The 20380-nt window shown below is 41.8% G+C and overlaps 1 protein-coding gene across 1 annotated transcript in view; it reads left to right on the top strand.

The window, feature by feature from the left end:
- Positions 1 to 20380, top strand: part of LOC147683457 (2-acylglycerol O-acyltransferase 1-like) — a 377371-nt gene that overhangs the window by 238698 nt on the left and 118293 nt on the right. The window contains exon 3 of the mRNA XM_086943876.1: positions 18502 to 18706. Coding sequence (XP_086800002.1) covers positions 18502 to 18706 — 205 coding nt within the window. The remainder of the gene's footprint in view (positions 1 to 18501; positions 18707 to 20380) is intronic.

Below are 20380 nucleotides of genomic sequence, written 5' to 3'. Positions count from 1 at the left end.
GATGGTCCAGTAGGCTGTAGTGATGTTCCAGGAGTGCTTTTGCTCCCACCCGGTAAGGAGGAAGTTTCCTGTTTCTTTAGTGACAGTGTGTTGCTAACAGATTCAAGTTCTTTTAGGAGACGGTCAGCTCTTATTTGATCCAAGATAACAGACCCCTTTCTTTTCGCTTCTTCGTTTTTAACCAGGTTATCTAGTCTATCGAGTCTTTTAAAAACATTATTAAACTGGTTGATCATTTGTTTCTCTAATCAGTTAAAAATAGTATCAACTATGGTTTCTATCAAGTTCCCATTCTGTTTCGTGAGATAGTAATTGTCTCCCATTAATGTTGTTAGAGTCCATATCGTGTTGGGAGTTCCATCTGAATTAGTAGTAATTACATTAGGGATATCATCTACATCCACTAGATCATTATCCCCAGCAACAGTTTGGGCCCCAGTAAGTTTTTGTTTATTCCACAGACTCTGAGGCGTGGGCTGATTCTTGCTAGATAGTGGTTGCTTCCTTTTATTGGCACTTGGCTTAGCAATGCCTCTTTTGCGTTTTTCCCCTCCCTGTTTATTACCAGTTTCCGTAGATTCCGGGATAGTAGCTTCATCCTGGGAGACGATTGTAATAGTGGGAACAGTTCCAGGTGACAGGGGCAGGGGAGGTGTTGGTACCAATGCTGGTTTTGTAATGACAACAGCTGGAGAGAGTGGAATACCAGGACTATGTGAGAGTGGTATCAGCTGTGTGACATTATTGGTACAGCTCATAGACATTCTCCTTTCGCTGGCTGCTATTTCATTTGAAACCAAGGTCAATGCATTTTCGAGTATGGACTCAAATGTAGCCGGAGGAAAAGGGAAATCATCCTGTGTAACATCAATGTTAGCAGACTCCATACTAGGAGGTGAAGATAGAAAAGGGAGGTAGACTCACCACGGCGAGTAAAAAATGTGTGAGGGGTGGCCCGCCCGACCACTGCTGACCACTGACGGCCACAGACGGCCCGCCCTGTGCCCGGGCTTCGCCCGCGCGTGTCCCGCGATGCGGAGGAGTTGTCCCGCCTTTGTAGCGCCTCTGGGCGCGAGGACAGCGGGAAACAGGAAGTCCACGCAAAGCACCCTGGGAGCTGTAGTCTCCAACCGCGTCAGAGTGGTGATGGCGGCGAGACCTGCAGCGTTCCAGACCCAGGGGCGAAGGCTGCGTGTGGCGTGCTGTCCAGGTAAGTGTGCTGCCGGTAACCCCCGCTCCACCGAGGGGTTGTCCCGCCTTTGTAGCGCCTCCGGGCGCGAGGACAGCGGGAAACAGGAAGTCCACGCAAAGCCCGCTGGGAGCTGTAGTCTCCAGCCGCGTCAGAGTGGTGATGGCGGCGAGACCTGCAGCGTTCCAGACCCGGGGGCGAAGGCTGCGTGTGGCGTGTGGCGTGCTGTCCAGGTAAGTGTGCTGCCGGTAACCCCCGCTCCACCGAGGGGTTGTCCCGCCTTTGTAGCGCCTCCGGGCTCGAGGACAGCGGGAAACAGGAAGTCCACGCGAAGCCCGCTGAGAGCTGTAGTATCCAGCCGCGTCAGAGTGGTGATGGCGGCGAGACCTGCAGCGTTCCAGACCCAGGGGCGAAGGCTGCGTGTGGCGTGTGGTGTGCTGTCCAGGTAAGTGTGCTGCCGGTAACCCCCCTTCAACAGCTCTGCAGGACCAAAGATGTCATAATCAGTTCTGTCCCAAGATATACCTCCAGGGATAGAAATGGCTGTGATATTCACTGATGTCAAGTCTCTTTGTTCACGATGAGATGATTTGGGGTGGCTTGAGGAGTAAGTTGAGGTTATTACTTGCTGTGTCCATTTTACTATATCTTCCATTTATCAGCATTCCCAGAGTAATACATGAATTAGCCAAAGTAGGAGGAAAAGTACGCCTAGCACAATCCAAAGTTCAACCCATGGTGAAACCAGATAAGTTTTTTCAAGTTGATGAAAAAGTTCTGTTACTTGTTCTTTAAAAGTTCTGTTTGCTGGCGTCGTATCAGGTTCGCTGGGATCCTCGGAAAACGTATCAAAGTTAATGAAATAGCCAGAGGCAGTTCTGTCAATTGTTGGTATTGCATCAGGATTACTTGAAATCACTGTAGTTACCGGATCTTTTGTCATATTAGTATAGTCAGATGTTACATCATTGTAGACAGGTGATTCTTGATGAACTGTTATTTGGGTTTCAAGAGGTACAAGTTGCATGGCTTTGTTGCATAGTCCTTCTTTTCGCACTGCAGATTCTTCAAAGGTGACGAGTCTCTCAGTTTGAACCTCTTGGATAGTAGCCAGATTTGGTTGTCTGCTACATCTTTGGAGTCCACTTGGCCTACTACTTATGATCAGCCTCATGATGTGGTTTTACCAGGTCGATAGATGCAAGCCTGTTCTCCTTTTTTCCAGCAAGGGGCGGCAGTGTTCTTGATCCATGGATTGCTAGCACAGGTACTGGTTGTCTGGAAGAAGGCCCAAATTCCTTCTTGTCCGCGATCTTTGCTCTGACTAGATCCCCAATCTTTTAAATCCAGGCAGGCCTTGCTGGGACAGGTGGTTTTTATTCAGTGGTCGTTGGCTTGGATCACTGACATAATATCGAGGGACATAATATCGACTAGCAAAAATATCGGTGAAAGAATATCGACAGACAGAATATCGACTTTGTATCTACAAACAAGTAAGTACAAAAATATTGAGTAAAAAATATAGTTTCTAAAAATATCGACTTTATTAAAAACAATGTTAAATTAAATTATTATTAAAAATTAATTACTAAAATATACTTAAATTACCTTATAATAATTAAATAATTAATTAAAGTTATAGAAAAAAGATTTTACAATCGTATTTGTGAAAACATATATATATAGTAACATAATGTAATTAAAAAATATCCAATATTATTACCGTAGGATAGCAGAAGTGTAAAAATTACTATTCCCACTCCAAAGAGTGCAACAGTAGGGAAAGCGTTGGATAGCGTAGGGGTAAAAATTACTATTCCCACTCCAGAAAGTGCAAAAGTAGGTAAGGCGTCGGATAGCGTAGAGGTAAAAATTACTATTTCCACTCCAGAGAGTGCAACAGTAGGGAAAGGGTTGGATAGCGTAGGGGTAAAAATTACTATTCCCACTCCGGGGAGTGCAACAGTAAGGAAAGCGTTGGATAGCGCAGGGGTAAAAATTACTATTCCCACTCCAGAGAGTGCAACAGTAGGGAAAGCGTTGGATAGCGTAGGGGTAAAAATTACTATTCCCACTCCAGAGAGTGCAAAAGTAAGGAAAGCGTTGGATAGCGTAGGGGTAAAAATTACTATTCCCACTCCAGAAAGTGCAACAGTAGGGAAAGCGTTGGATAGCGTAAGGGTAAAAACTACTATTCCCACTCCAGAAAGTGAAACAGTAGGGAAAGCTTTGGATAGCGTAGGGGTAAAAATTACTATTCCCACTCCAAAGAGTGCAACAGTAGGGAAAGCGTTGGATAGCGTAGGGGTACAAATTACTATTCCCACTCCAGAAAGTGCAACAGTAGGTAAGGCATTGGATAGAGTAGAGGTAAAAATTACTATTCCCACTCCAGAGAGTACAACAGTAGGGAAAGGGTTGGATAGTGTAGGGGTAAAAATTACTAGTCCCACTCCAGAGAGTGCAACAGTAGGGAAAGCGTTGGATAGCGTAGGGGTAAAAATTACTATTCCCACTCCAGTGAGTGCAACAGTAGGGAAAGTAGATACTTCAAATATAATTTAAAAATATATATATATTAATATCTATAAAAAAAAATTAAAAGTAATTACCAATTTAATATAATATAATAATTAATTAATTGCAAATACTAATTTAATGTTCTCATTACAATTAGTTATCTATTAATACTAATTATTTACAAATTAACAATTAAATAATTAGTAAGTAAAAAGTTACTTAACAATTAAAATCTAATAAATACCAAATAAAAATTAACATATGTAATTAGTTATCATTAAATTACTTCCCACACTATTCCCCTATAAACTCACAACCCATTACAGAAAATAAATTTGTAAAATTAACATAATTATCAATTAATCAAGTTAATAAAATTAATTCTCAATAAAAATGTGATTAATTACCAAATAACAATTATTTAACAATTAATTATAAATAAATAACACTACATAAATTAACATATTTAATTAATTATAATTAAAATACTTCCCACCCTATTCCCCTATAAACCCACTACCCACTACAAAAATTTAATTAGTTAAATTAACATAATTATCAATTAATCAATTAAATAAAATTAATTGCCAATTAAAATTTAATTAATTACATTACCAAATAAAAATTAACATATGAAATTAGTTATAATTAAATTACTTCCCACACTATTCCCCTATAAACCCACAACCCACTACAGAAAATACATTTGTAAAATTAACATAATTATCAATTAATCAAGTTAATAAAAATAATTCTCAATGAAAATTTGATTAATTACCAAATAACAATTATTTAACAATTAATTATAAACAAATACCAATAAATAAATTTACATATTTAATTAATTATAATTAAATTACTTCCCACCCTATTCCCCTATAAACCCACAATCCGCTACAGAATTAAATTACGCAAAATTTAAATAACATTAAATTCATTAATTAAATTACATTATAACATAAATAAACACTTTTAACACATAAAATACACTATAAAAAATTCGATATTATTAAATAGTTCGATATTATTAATAACCTATATTATGTACTTCGATATTTTGACTATCTATATTTTAAAATTCGATATTACATTACTTACCTTCAAAACGATATTTTTGATGTCTATATTCTGTCCATTCGATATTCTGTCTAGCCTATATTTTTTACTCAATATTATGTCCATTCGATATTTTGTACACGATATTTTGTCTGTTTACCCGTTGGCTTCTGTAATGTGTTGCTTGGACTTCTCCTTGTTTTATTTAAGTCCTGCAAAACAGCCAAACAGTCTTTGATATCAAAAGGTTTTTGTTCCACCACTGAAGTGTGACGATCAAGGTCTTCGACAATCTTTCTAGTATCCAAAAAGGATTTCATATGCAGTGATTCCACCCAGAGAACTTCTTGGCAGATTGTTTAGACTACGTTGGACACTTATTAGATATTTGACCCACCCGTCACCTGAACCTAATACCGTAGCTGTTATAGATTGCTTTATGTCCTGGTTTTTTCTCTCCACTACAGAATTCCCCTCAGGATGGAATGGACTAGAGTACTGCAATGCAATGCCCAGATTGGCCATGGCCTCCTTGTAAGCTTTGGAGCTAAACGCAGGACCCTGGTCTGAATGTAGCGTGCCGACTGCGCATATGCCGATAAAGACTCGCAAATATTTTATAACAGTTCGGGTGTCAGCCGAGCGCTGAGGCCACATCCAAATGAATCTTGAGCATGATTCCATTGCGACCATGATATATTTATAGTTACCATCCCTTTGTAAGGGACCACAGTGGTCCAGGTAAACGCACGCTAATAGTTTATCTGAAATTAGAAGGGGCTTCTTCGCAGGACCTTTTTTACTGTTGAAACCTTCATCTTTTGGCAGATTTCACATTCCAAAACATAGTTTCTGGTTTGTTTCCTCATGCGTAGCCACCAGTATTTTTGTTTTAATAACGACACTGTGGCGGAAACACATGCGTGTGCAGACGCGAGCCCTTCATGTGCTGCTAATATTAGTCCTAATCTATGTTCCATGTTTGGAATTACTCTATCCCCCACTCCAGGGATTCGAGCAAAAGGAACATTATTTGCATCAGTTATATATGAGTATTTGAGTGGAAAGCCTTTTGGTAATGTTTTACCACTGTCTTTGTTGGAGGCGGTGACAGCCTGCATAATTTCGCTGTCTATTTTCGTTTTTGAACAAGTGATTGCAGCTACGGAAGCGGTTTGCACAGCTGCCTTCGCAGCTTCATCAGCCAATGAATTCCCTGCAACGTGAACGCATTCACGCTGATGACTCAGTGTATGGATCACGTTAGTCTTTTATAGTTCTTTATGTATTTGAACTACTTTTTCCCAAATCAATTTATGCTTGATTGTGCCACCTTTTGCATCTTTGAAACCGTTTTGAATCCAATTCTGCAAATATTAATTTTAAGATTGGACGCAATAATAGGAATCCCACACTATGAATGTGGGGAATTCGCGATCTGTATTTTCAAGCGCCATCTTGAAGGCTTGTAGTTCAGCTCGCTGAGCTGTACAATCTCCGTGAGATTGCGTTTTTGTGACCATTGGTCACAATTTACCATCGCGCCAGCGACCTTTAACGATCACACATGCAGCACCAGAAGTCTGTATACCCCCAATTGCAGGTTGTGCTGATCCGTCTGTATAAATTATACATTCGTAATGTTCTAGAGGCAGAATATCAGTGGGCAGAGGACATTCTTGTTCGTATTGTAGAAATTCTTGTGTTTTCAAATAGGGGTCAAAAACGTAGTCAACGTCTGTTGCAGCAAGAGAGTTAACCCATTGTATCCATCTCGGATGTAAAGCTTTTGCATTCCGAATGCTTGATTTTGTCACTGCCTCTAAGGCAGGTACAGGTGTAACGACCATTATGCACTTTCCCTGTCCGAGTTCTCTCTCTTTTGCTACTGCAGTTTGAACTGCTGTCAGAATTTTTTCTGTAGAAGTGAATTTCATTTCAGCTTGTGTATACAAGTGTGATTTGTAAGCTATTGGTCCTTTTTCTCCTTCATTAAAGGTTAGGGTTGTGAATCCGCATCTTCATGGAATGATTCGGATTACAAGGTTGTGTATATTTACGCAAGTTTGTAAGTGTGTTGTTGCCAACATGTCCGTTTTAGACTGAATGCAAAATTTCTGTGTGTTTTTGAGTCCAATTAGTTGTTTGATTAATTCGTAGAGGTTTAACCCTTTCTGCATAATTTAGAATGTAAGTTCTTCCGAAATTTAGGAAACCTAGAATTGACTGTATGTTTTTTAGCGTTTTTGGAGGTTGGAGCAGCGCACACTTCTCTAAAAAGTTCGCTGCCAGGGTTTTGCCTTCACTTGAGAGTTCGTATCCTAAGAATAGGACGTTGAGATGGGCAATTCTTGATTTTTTAAAGTTGAATTTATACCCTTCAGATGCGAAGCCAAGTATTATGGTATTCACTCTTTTCAAGAGCCTGTCCAAGTCATCGTCTGTTAGATAGATGTCATTGACATAAGATAATATCTCATCATCATATGTTTGTAGTAACTCTGTTACTCTGGCTGAAAATAACCCCCGGACTATTCTTAAATCCCTGGGGGAGACAACAGAAGTGACGCTGTGTCCCCATAATTGAGAAAGCGGCCAAATATCTGCTTTCAGGTACAATATTTTTACAGAAGAAACCGTTAGAAATATCTAATGTTGTTTTATGTTTTTTGCGCACAATGTTATTCATCAGTGCTGTACTGTGTGCATTTTGTACTGCAAAAGTTTTGCATAAAGGGTTTAAGTGTCTGTAGTCCAAGACTAGACGATATGTACTGTCTGGTTTGAAGACAGGAAACAAAGGATTGTTCATGGACGAGGTGCATCTATCAATCACCCCTTCATATTCAAGTTGATCTAATATCTCCTTGACCTGTTTTTTAGCTTCTTGCTTAACTGGATACTGCCTCTGAGCAGTTGGTGCAGTTTTTAACTGGATTTTATGGTGAGGAGAATCCTCATCCCATCCTACATGATTTTTATTTAATGCTGGAGCCTGGGCTACAGCCCATTTTCTGGCATAGGTGTACTTTTTATGAATTGGAATATTATTTGAGAAGGCAGGCATAATGTTTTCTTCACCATGTGGGCACTCCCTGACACATTCAGGTGGCCAGTCTTGGTCAGCTAGAAAAATGTCAACCCTTAGAGCGTTTCTCCCAAAAGAGTGCTCTTATTTTCCTAGTTATGTCCCCCTCCATCCGGAGCGTTACTTCATAAAACGTATGGGGTACACTAATCTGGTATCGGGAGTTTCAACTTGGATGTACTAAGTCCACTGTCTCCAGATGATCCTTCAAGATCTTGTGAGCTATGGTGACTTCTGCTGCGCTGTCTATCATTGTTTGGGCCCACTCCCCGTTCTTGAGTTGTGTCCTCAAGATCCTCGACATGTTTAATTTTTAGACCTGCTACTTTCTTATTTTTTGGAACGTGTTGATCGTCTTTGGACTTCACGCGTTCTTCCTTGTGTTCTGACCGTCCTCTTCTTTCTGATTTCTGTGAGGAAGTCTGAAAGGTACGAGAGGAAAGTGTATCAGTATCTTGATATCTATCAGGTTTTCTCATATTATACCTATTCCTGAGGTTGTACCTCCTTTCAGAGGGCTCTTTTTGAGGAGACCTACCTCTGGATTTAGAACGCTTCTCTTTAGGAATGGTCTGTTTAGTGTTCTCCCACTTCTTTTTAGGAATAGTGAGAGTATTTTTAATAAAGACCTTTTCAGGACTTTCAGTCATTTGGGGGTTCACTGGTTTACCACCCAAACGGTCTCTACCTAGTTCTTTGTAGGATTTTTCAATTATTCTGGCCAGTTCATATGGTTGCTCACTTACATCAAATTCTTTTAACTTTCGCCGGATCGCCACAGATGCTGCTTCACCTTTAATAGTAGCTAATATTATAGCTGAGACCTGTTTGAAATCCTTTAGTAATTTCATACCTAGATTTAAAGCAGGCTCTGCCCCGTATTCATTTTGAATCTGTTTCAGGAAGTCTGGTATTACAGCCATAGACGGAACACCATGTGTTTTTGTGTATATTGCAGGGAAGACTGTACCCCAAGTGTTGCAGTCCTCCAGGTGTGGTGCGATCCCCATTGGTAAACAGATTGTTAGTACACCTCATGAGAAACACAGAATTCTATCAGGAAATACTGCCTCGATTTGAGTAATTTTCTGAGCTATCTAGAATGGAATTTGTTCCCTTTTTGCGGGCAAATTACCAATGACTGATTTTATAGTCTGTGGTGTAATTTTATTTGTGTTACCCTGGTGAGGGGTGTGTTGTGGAATCATTATAGGAGGTTTTGTTTAATGAAGGTTTGTAGAGCAGGTTTTCAAGGAAACAAAAATTAGGTGCACAATATTTTAGAACACTGTATCCTTCAACGTTTAACAAACCAAAAACTAATACATAGGATTTTCGTCCTACTCAGTTATGGCGGATATTATCCTTTTACCCACTCCAGACGTCTATTGAGGTATTTTACGGGAAAAAGGGGTCTCTGTGAAAAGCACGACCGAGTTACTCTAGTATCTAGCGTTAAATTAGTGCTTACCAAACGTTGGGCGCCATGTGGTGCAGTTCCTATATTCCCAATAGGCTCTGCGCATTGGAATAGTATATACTAAAGATGTGACGACTAGGTCATAATAGTGAGCGCCAGCTAGCTCAGCAGTCACTAGAAACTTTCTTGAATACACAAGAAGGGATTCGTTTCTGACAACCGCATAAACATAACAACTTTGTTTTCCAAGAGTAAGAAATCTATCTCTAGAGTCGTGGAAACAATAGATAAGTATTTCACTCAGTCAATCGTGCATGCATCGTTTCACCAGAGGTGCAGAGAAATAGAAAGACGGGCGTTTTCAATAAAAGGATTTATTGAACAGTCTTCTTTCTCATACAGAAGAAATTAACTGCTACAATCGTAAAGCAGGCTGCAAAGTATAATGCATACAGCGAGAACAATATTATAAAATAATACTGTAAGAGCATTGTATGGTTTCTAAGCCATTAAGAATACATACATAAATACATAAATAGCAATGGCTGAAAAGTACTCAACTGGTGCTTCTAAAATACGCCTAACCCAATGTACCTAACCTAAGTCTTGTACGAGATAGGAAGTAAGTGTGGTGTAGTATAGGTTTAGTATTCTTTGCCAATAATCTATCCAAGATTTGTCTTACGGTCTAATCAGCTTCGTACCTTGGTTTTAGAATGATTGTTAGCTGCTCCTCATGCAGAAAAACAATGCCGGCCCCCGCAGGATGCGTGGAGCCGGCAGGGACCGTGGGGGGCTTGGGGACCCCCGACGGTCCCCAATGGAGAGGGCGAGGCCCCGGGGGTTGGAGTCCCTGGGGCCAGTAGTGGCCCGTGAGGGGGCCACGCGGCCCCCTTCCAGTTAAAAAAAAAAAATATATATATATATATATATATATATATATATATATATATTTGGGGGTCGGGCCCTGGAGGATGGGGTCCCCAGGGCCCAAAAAATAGAAAAAGAAGGGGGGCTACACAGCCCCCTTCTTAAAAACAACAACAAAAAACAGGATCGGGGATGAGGCCACGCGACACGCCCCCTCCCTGCACCACTCTGCAAACGCGCACCCTGGCGCGTTTGCAGAGTGGACAGTAATTCCCCTTGAATACTGGGGGTCCCTGGGGCCAATTAGCCCACCAGGAACCTCCAATATGTGCCAGGGGGCTGCTTTGCAGAGAGGTGTAATGAGGCCACGTCCCTTTTTACACCTCTCTGCAATGCAGCCCCCTGGCGCGTACTGGAGGTTCCTGGTAGGCTAGTTAGCCCCCAGGGACCCCCAGTATTCAAGGGGATTTAGTCCCCCTTCTGGAAACGCGCCAGGGGTCCGCGTTGCAGAGAGGTGTAATGAGGCCACGCCCCTTTTTACACATCTCTTCAATGCAGCCCCCTGGCGCATACTGGAGGTTCCTGGTGGGCTAGTTGGCCCCCAAGGACCCCGCCCCAGTATGCAAGGGGACTTAATCCCCCAACTTAGAACAGGCTACGGGGCTCGTTTGTTCGGTGGTGAAGGTAGGGGCGGGACTTGAGGTGATGTGTGTGCAAACATGCCCTATGGCGCATTTTAAGTTGAGGAATTAATTCCTCTTCAATCCAGAGTGCCCCTAGGGGCCAACTAGCCCACCAGGTACCTCCAGTAAGTGCCACAGAGCTGCGTGGCAGAGTGTCAAAAAAAGGGGGCATGGCCTCTGAACACCTACCTGCAACACTGCTCCCTGGCGCATACTGGAGGTACCTGGTGGGCTAGTTGGGCCTCAGGGGACCTCAGGATTGAAGAGGAATTAATTCCCCAACTTAAAACGTGCCACAGGGCGTGTTTGCACACATGTCACCTCAGGCCCCGCCCCCTTCCTTCACTATTGAGCAAAATATTCCTCTAAAATCAGCGGAACTACGAATTCCGATTTACTCACCTGTTATCATGAGAGACGTCAGTGCTGCATGTTTGAGCCCAGTACAGACCTTGAAAAGTATATCTAAGCGTTCTTACCAGTAACTTGTATTTCCTTCCATAGGAATCTATTATGTGGTTTTCACCAGAAAATTTTCTAAGTGTCTATTTTTGAAACATACAAATAACCCTCTAAAATCAGCCAAACTACGAATTCCAATTTGCTCAACTGTTATCAGGAGAGACCTCAGTGCTGCATCTAAGGCTCACTACTGATCCTGGAAAGTAATTCTAACCGTACTTACAGTAACTTGAATTTCCTTCCATAGGGTAACATTGACTGGTTTCACTTGGAAATTCTTTTAAGTGTGGAGTTTTGGAACTTAAAAAAATTCCTCTAAAATCAGCCGAACTACGAATTCCGATTTACTCTCCTGTTATCAGGAGAGACCTCAGTGCTGCATCTTTTTGCCCACTACTGATCCTGAAAAGTAATTCTAACCATACTTACAGTAACTTGTATTTCCTTCCATAGGCTAACATTGACTGGTTTCACTTGGAAATTCTTCTAAGTGTGGAGTTTTGGAACTTAAAAAAATTCCTCTAAAATCAGCCGAACGGGGGAGGAGCCAAGATGGCGCTCGGATCGGACGTGTAGTCCCTCGGCTCCAGGGACCATCTCCGCCTTTGAGTCTATCCTGCCAGAGATCCTGTACAAAAGTGGCTGATTTTGAGAGCTGATGCGCTCCGGCGACCCGCCACGAAATCCTGGGGCTTTTGCTTTCCTGCAAGACCGGGGCCTCGCGTGAATGTTGAGGCCGGCCATCTGGCTTGCGTTATCGGGCTTGGCGACTGTGAAGTGCCGACTGGAAATTACCAAGGATCAGCGGACCCTGCGGCCCACATCCCGCTGCACAGCTGTCACAGAGACGAACTACCCTGGCGGCCAATATGATGTTATGGGCCATCGTACTGCTGTTTGTGTGACTTTTTGCCTGCACCTTGACCCGCTAATGGTGGTGGACTCCCGACCTGGCCAGGTACTCTTAACCGAGCGGGATGTTATACTGAACGGACTGTGCTTCTGTCTGTACCCGGGCTCGGTCATCTGCTCCTTGCAGCGCAATAATTTGCTGCTATATGGTGCGCAGCCTGCTCCTACTCCGGGATTCCTTGCCTGACGCTATGGTGGTCATAATGTGATATATCCTGATAGGTCGGATGTGACTTGTTTTTCTGAACACATTCTGGGGGAAGGAATGTCCGACACAATGTGTGCTACCACTCATGGCTATGGTACCCTATTGGCAGCGGTTCTTTCCCTCCGCTCTGAGGTTCTACGTTCTGGCAGCGCCCTGCTGGACAAGATGGAGGGCATGCTCAGTGTATCGGCCCGTCTCAAGATGGCCGACTCGCAGGGTCTAGGCATCGCTCTTTGTTCTACCTCCGCCGTTGACGACACGGCGACATCTGGCGACAATGGAGCCCTCGTGACCCAAAGCTTGCCGATAACATCCGCTGCGGGAGGCCGGCTCCCGAGCCCGTATGTCCATCCGGAGCTTCTGCTGGATCGTGAGCCTTTCCTCCGTGTCATGCTCGCGGACCCCCGAGACTCGCCCCGAGAGATGCTGGACGCAGAGATCTCCCTCCCTATCCTGGCTGTACTCAACGAGTTCAAGATGGCGAACTTTGCACCTTCCCTGGGACTCCTGGATTTGCTTATTCTGGACACATCGAATTGCTCGCACCGTGGGGACTTCCCTGGACTGTCGACTACACCCGCATCAACTACACTGGGTTGCGGTGGTAAGGATAAAACGGGACAAGGATAAACACTTCTCCTTTTGAACTGATGGATTCCTTGTTATTGATTATGGCGGATGGGGGACGTACTGCTATTACTTATGTTTTGATGGTGTTGACTCTGTTCCCCATTCTGTGCTCTGGAACTGTTTTTTGCCACCATACTACCGACTCCTGTTTTTATACCGCTCATGCGGGTGGGGCAGCCGGGGGGATGGTTTTCTTTGAGTATTCGGGACACGCATTGATGGTGCTGGAGGACTATATCGGGGACATACGCTACTATTCATGGCGTGGGGTTTCTTTGTTGCTGCCCTGGGTGTCTTATTTGGGTGTTGCTGCCTTGCTTTCATTGTGCACTGCTGCTGTGCTCCCAGCTTCCTCCGTGTATCGGGCGTGTTATTGCTATTGGGCGTTAGGCTTTGTGTTGCTATTCTTTGCACGAGAGAGCGGAGCCGGGGGACGGATCGTGGGCTCCTCCCCACCTTTCTTTATTTTATGAGAGCTTTAGGATAGTATCCTTTTCTTACTCTCTATATTTCGGGACTCCTTTTATTGGGCGACAGGCACACTGCTAGGGGGGGACGGGCCGTAGCCAGCTGCAGGGGTGCAGGGTGGGGGGTGCACGGGGGGGTTTCTTTTTCTTTTTTGTTTTTTTCTTTTTTGTTCTATGGGCCTTCTATTCTTTTTCCTTTTTTCTTCCTTTGGGTTTAGACATTTCTCTTTTGGGTGCTGCGCAGCGACTCTGGTGGTTTCCTTCGCTATATGCTTGTTTATCCTGACTGTCCACCACCAGCATTGCCTTGTTGTGCTATGATATCCTGCTCACGTCTATCCTACAAGAAAAACTTTTAAAATTAGACCTCAGTCCTTCTGTAACGTATCCTCTGAAGCTATTATTATTCTGTAATGTACCGAATGTGTGAGCCCTCAGGCTCTTTGTTGAACTGTAATTGCCTTTTTCCATCAATAAAGGTCTTCCAAAAATTCAAATAAATAAATAAATAAAATCAGCCGAACTACGAATTCCGATTTACTCACCTGCTATCAGGAGAGACCTCAGTGCTGCATCTTTCAGCCCAGTACTGATCCTGAAAAGTAATTTTAACCGTACTTACCAGTAACTTGAATTTCCTTCCATAGGATATCATTGCCTGCTATATAAAATATATATAAGTTAAAAAATATATAAAATAAAAACAAATTACAATTTCAATATTTTTTAAAACTTTTTTCAATTTATATTAAAAATATGTAATGTAATTTAAAAAATAAAATATCTAAAAATAAATACTTTGAAACAATGTAGTAAATCAGTTTAAAAAAAATAACAATACATTTAAAAAATATCATTTACAAAACCTTTTAAATTCGCTGAAAAAACCATAGGTTTCAGCCACGTTATAGTTAGGAATTAGCATTTAAAACACCTGAGCATTTCACTGAAAAAACCATAGGTTTCAGCCACGTTATAGTCAGGAATCAGCATTTAAAAAACCTTAGAAATTCACTGAAAAAAACGTAGGTTTCACACGTTATAGTTAGCTGGACATTTCACTCATACAAAACCATTGAAATTTCCCTGTTATAGACGGTTCAGCTAACTATAACTCGCGCACCCGCAATGCACTGCTGATGATGTCACATATTACATCACTCATGACATGGTCAGTGACATCACTCATGACATCACTGATGACATCTCAAATGACATCACTGATGACATCACTGACGACATCATCCTTGTGAAAGAGTGGCAGACCTCCTCTCACCCTAATATAACCTTTGATACACACATTCAAAAAATAGGAACTAACATTTTCAAAAACAATAGAGATACCAATAACAGTTACAACAACCTATTCAGTAATTCCAACATCTACATACACATCCACTCATTCACAAACAGTTCTATATAGTCACTCATACATGTACTCACTCATCATATGTACTCATACACCTATACATCCTGTTACACACCTACACTCATACATAGATTTACTCACACACATACTCACACATATAAATAAACTATCAAACATCCATTTACTTGCACATACAGCTATACACACACCACTGCACTTACTTCTACAGAAAAGTACACATACTTACTCTCTTAAACAATCACTTATAGAAACACATACTTATTTATACAGGAGCTCTTCCAAACTCTCACTCTCACATATACTCACTTATATACATCAATGCTCACATATACTAGTTTAAAACATATGTAGTTACTCATAAAGATACTATTGAGACAGTCATTCACTCACTAACACACCCATACACACACACACACTCATCCACCCATACAGTCCTGCACACATGCTGTCTTCAAAACACAAACAAACAGTGAGTCAGTCATTCATGCATGTGTGCACTAAGTAATACCCCCAGCAAACTATACAGACACTCATTCTGATACTCAAAAAAACCAACTAATAACCCATATAGACAATCATGTAGCTACTCACCAACCCATGCAGCCACTTATACACAAAGTGAGACACTGATATCGATATTTACATATTTAAACATTACTCGCTAAGACAAATATTCACTAAGATACACAAGTTAGTTATACAATCAATTTTACAAAAAAAACATCCATTTAGGCACTTATTTACCCATTTATTCTTCCATCGACCTTTAGATATACATATATAAAAAATATTTATTTTTCAGAAAGACACACATTCACTGGATGATGTCATCAGTGATGTCATTTGAAATGTCGTTAGTGATGTCATGAGTGATGTCACTGACCATGTCATGAGTGATGTAATATGTGACGTCATCAGCAGTGCATTGCGGGCGCGCGAGTTATAGTTAGCTGAACTAACTATAACGGGGGAATTTCAATGGTTTTGTGTGAGTGAAATGTCCAGCTAACTATAACATGTGTGAAACCTATGTTTTTTTCAGTGAATATATATATATATATATATATATATATATATATATATATATATATATATATATATACATACATAGATATATGTATATATATATATATAATATGGCTACCCTGCCCCTGCTCCTGTATGGTATTGAAAAAAAGAAAGAAAAATCCTCAGGACATGTAGTCCTCGAGCCCTGTGATGGTGTCTGCTGCATTTTCTTTGTAGCTGGGCCAGTCGATCAGATTGGTTCGTACCGCGGGAGTAGTCCTAGTCCTGCGTTACCCAAAAGGCTCAAAGGAGAAAAAGCTCCTTGGGCTAATCAAAAGGGTCCATTTTGTAAATTGTTTTTAATGTTGTTCCAGCGATACCAGCAGTCCAGGTTTACCCAACTTTTTAACCCCTTCATGACCACCTCGAACACTTCTTTAAACACACATTCTCAAACAGCTGAACAGATTTACACCAAATAATGAAAACCATGGTGTTTGATAAGGTGTTTTTATTTTTTTGCCAAACTTGGTGTTCCAATTTCTTTTTCTGTATCAGTGAACAAAGTTTCCTATTGGAATTAACATGAAAAATCAATGTTTTATGACCCTTTTTTCTTAGACCCTGTGTGACTTCTCACTGTGAATCTTTTCTGGAAATATGCTGAGATGGGTGTTTTGGGGGGGGGTTACATCAAACGGCGCCAAAATTAATCCTGAAACAAAGACATTCTTCATATGGAAATTCTGACTTAAATTTAACCACATAGTTGTGACTATATAATCTCTCTCTGTTACCAAAGGAATACTAATAACTGTTCATAATGCTCCTTGAGGATGGGGGTGAGGCCAGGCATAAATTCTCTCGTACCAGCTCAAATCCTATTGCCTTTTGGACTTTGTCTTTCCCCTTGCTGGGACAACCTTCCGGTCCATAATTTGGACTGCCCTTGAGAGAGCAAAATAATGGTGGTGGGTTACTAAGTTCTAAGCCTATATTGTTGAATTGTCTGGGCTGTCAATTCTGTAGGTTGTGACTCCAACATCTACGCACTGCCATGTGCCAGCTAACTTTCTCTGTTCATTTTTTTCATATTTTTGATCTGCTTGCTTACTCATTTCTTTTTTTTTAAATTATTTTTATTAAGAACAATAATAGGGCTTCTGATAGACAAGTGATACATACAGCATGAAAGGCAGTTCAATATAAAAAGCAGTGTCAGTACAATGTGCAAAATATTCAAATAACATTGTCCCAAATCTATCAGTACAGTCCCAAAGCCCCCCACCCCCTCCTGTCTAAAATTCAGAATCACTTTCCTCATCTGGCCTTGGTGGATCAGACAGATGCCCACTGTATTCATTCCAGGCACCCCAAATCTTATCCCATTTTCGGGGACAGCCCCGGTGCAGGTATACCACTCTCTCTGCCAGCATGGCCGCATTCAAATCTGTGCACCAGTCTCTCAATGCGGGTACCTCCCCAGTGCCCCAGTATTTGGCGATATTTCGCTTGGCAAACATTATACCTAGCGTCACCCGGTCTTGAGCAGGGTGGGTAAGGTCATTCAGGTCCCAGATGTTCAATACACAACACCGTGGCTCAGGTAACACAGATGCATTCACTACCTGCAACATTGTCCTCATGACCCCAGCCCAGTATGCAGCCATCCGGGGGCATTGCCATATGGTATGGAAGAATGTTCCCTCCTCCCCGCAACCCCTTAGACAAAAGCGGTGTGTGACAGGACCTATGGTGTGCAGAGTAGTCCTAGTGTAGTACACATGATGGAGTAGTTTTAACTGTATCAGGCGGAGTCTAGAGGGTATGTCCACTTCTCTCGGGGAGGATAGTGCTGTCTGCCAATCCACCTCATCAAAGTCCCCCAAGTCTCCAGACCAACTGTGCCTTAATTTCAGGGTGGGATCAGGCAGATTGTTGACTAGCTTGCGACACGTAAAATACGTCACTTTTTTATGCATATGTTCAGTAAGTAACCTGTCTTCCAAAGGAGTTGATTCAGGCAAATCAGTATTTGGTGGGATAACCGACCGCAGGGCATGGCTGACCTGCAAATACCTAAATCTTTCAGTGGGCGCTAAGTCGTACTGGGTTTGAAGCTGGTCAAATGGTATGATTGCACCCCTCTTCCATAGGTCGCCTACCGTGGAGATTCCTATCAGGTCCCATTCTCTAAACCCTTTGCTATTGCGTAATTTGCCCAGTCTGCGTGTGGCCCATAGCGGACTCATCTTACGTATCATTTCTGTATTTTTTTGCTGTAATTTCCACATGAATAATTTTTAAAAAGTTTTTTTTAACATTTATTCAGTATTTTAAAACCATTCAATCTCCATTAGCCTATTTCCTTTTCCGACCTGCTACTCATTCGGTTTTTGGCATCACCTTTGTCAGTAGTTTTGTGCCATTTGTTGTTTAATGCCATGATTTTGTATCCTTTGAGTTTTAAAAATAAATAGCAATTGCTCAAATAAAAAAAACAGCTTTTGTTTTTGTCTGTGCTTTTCTGTTCATTTAAGTAACTGCTACATTGCTTGAAGTAGTATTGCTCATGTTAGTTTTTGTGATTTTCAGATTATTAAAACCGCTGACCTGGATCCAAAATTCAATTATCTGTTTGGCGTTCACCCTCATGGCGTACTAGTTGCTGGAGCATTTGGAAACTTCTGTACAAACTATACCAGCTTTAAAGAACTCTTCCCAGGCCTGAAAGCATATCTTCACATCATACCCGTCTGGTTCATGTGTCCGTTCTTCAGGGAATATGCCTTGTCTGTAGGTAAGACCACTTGGTTCAAAAGTTATTTTTGTCTGATTTCATGAGCTACTGGCCTTTCATAAATAATTGATTTTTAGTGACTCCAAACTATGTGTACACTTTAATCCTCAGTCGGCGGTCCTTCCCTAAAAGATCAATTCTAAAATGAAATTAAATTATTATTTAATACTATTATTATTAGGGTTTCATAAAGCGCATAGCTGCCCGCAGTGATAATGAGATGTTTATTCTGAACTGTCAGGGTTTTAGCTGTTTACGAAAAATGGAAGGAGACTGACAAGATCTCAGCGACACTGGAATTGCGTTCCACAGCTTGGTATCTAGGTAGGAGAAGGCACGGCCTTCTTGATGTGCTCTTGTTACTCAAGGAGCTGAGTAAAAGTGGAAACTGCTAGAACGAGATGTCTGAGATACTGAGAACCCTTATTCAACAACAGTTTGTACATATAGTATAATGCTTTAAAATGAATTTGTTTCTCCGCCGGTAGCTAATGGAGCTTGTGCAGAAGCTTGGATGTGGATGTCATTTTAGGCGGCTTTAGAAGAAGCCTGGCGACAACATTTTGTACTAACTGCAATCGCTTAAATGCATCCTTTGTAATGTCCAGCAGGAGAATGGTGCCGTAATCCAATCTTGAGAGGTCAAGGCCTGTATCACTGTTCTTTGTGTTGAAGTTGGAAGGCAGCTAAGAATCTTTCTTAGCCGTCTGAGCATTTCAAAGCAGGTGGCCGCTACCTTGGTGATCTGGGTGTTCATTGAAAGCTTGTTATCTAACAAGATACCCAGATTCTTAACAGCTGGCGCTGGGGTAGGACATGTCTTAAAAGCCTTCGGCTACAGATGAGGCCCCCAAAGATGAGGCTGGTTGCCCATCACCAAAATCCTGGACTTATCACTGTTCAGTATAAGGTGGTTAATGTTAATCCAGTCCAGCACTTATGACAAGCAGATGTTTAAGACACCCGCATTCTGTTTATTTGAGCTGGCACAGACAAAAAAAATTGGGTGTCATCAGCATATGAGAAAGGGATCAGACCACAGCTCTCTACAATATCAACCAGAGGACGTACATATATATCAAACCCAGTTGGGCTGAGAGTGGAACCCTGCATTATGCCACATGATAGTGGTTAGATCTGTGCACAATGCTGTTTGGTATTCTCTTGATAAGAGCGCTCTTGCAGAAAAGACTACAACCATCGCAAAGCGGTTACCCATACACCTATTTCTTCTAGCCTTTGCAACAGGAGGTTGTGATTAACCATGTGTTATGGCTGGATTTTCTGATTAGATGGGATCAGCCCCTAGGGGCCCCTCCAACCCAGCCAGAACGTAACCACATCCCTCCTCAGGACCATCTATCCAGGCACCTGGGTACCTACCTGAGGATGGGGAACTCGCAATATACAAGCTCATATTATTAGAAACACCACTAAATCTATAGGGATACTAAGAATACTCACTGATTACTAAGGATATCCATGCCCTACACCACACTCATACCTTATAGTCTCGCGGCCACTCAGACCCAGACTAATCTACCCCAGGGCAGATATGACACACAATCCGGTGTGTCTACACATGGGCCTGCAGAACCCAATGCTCTCTTTTCCAAACGGTTTACAATCCGGCAAACCTCCACGTTGGTAATCCCCCCCAACGCTCTCACTTAC

The sequence above is a fragment of the Lissotriton vulgaris genome, chromosome 11, assembly GCF_964263255.1.
Source record: "Lissotriton vulgaris chromosome 11, aLisVul1.2, whole genome shotgun sequence".
Classification (NCBI taxonomy): Eukaryota; Metazoa; Chordata; class Amphibia; order Caudata; family Salamandridae; genus Lissotriton; species Lissotriton vulgaris.
The sequence above is the reverse complement of the archived record's forward strand: the minus strand, read 5'-3'. Positions and strand labels throughout refer to the sequence as shown.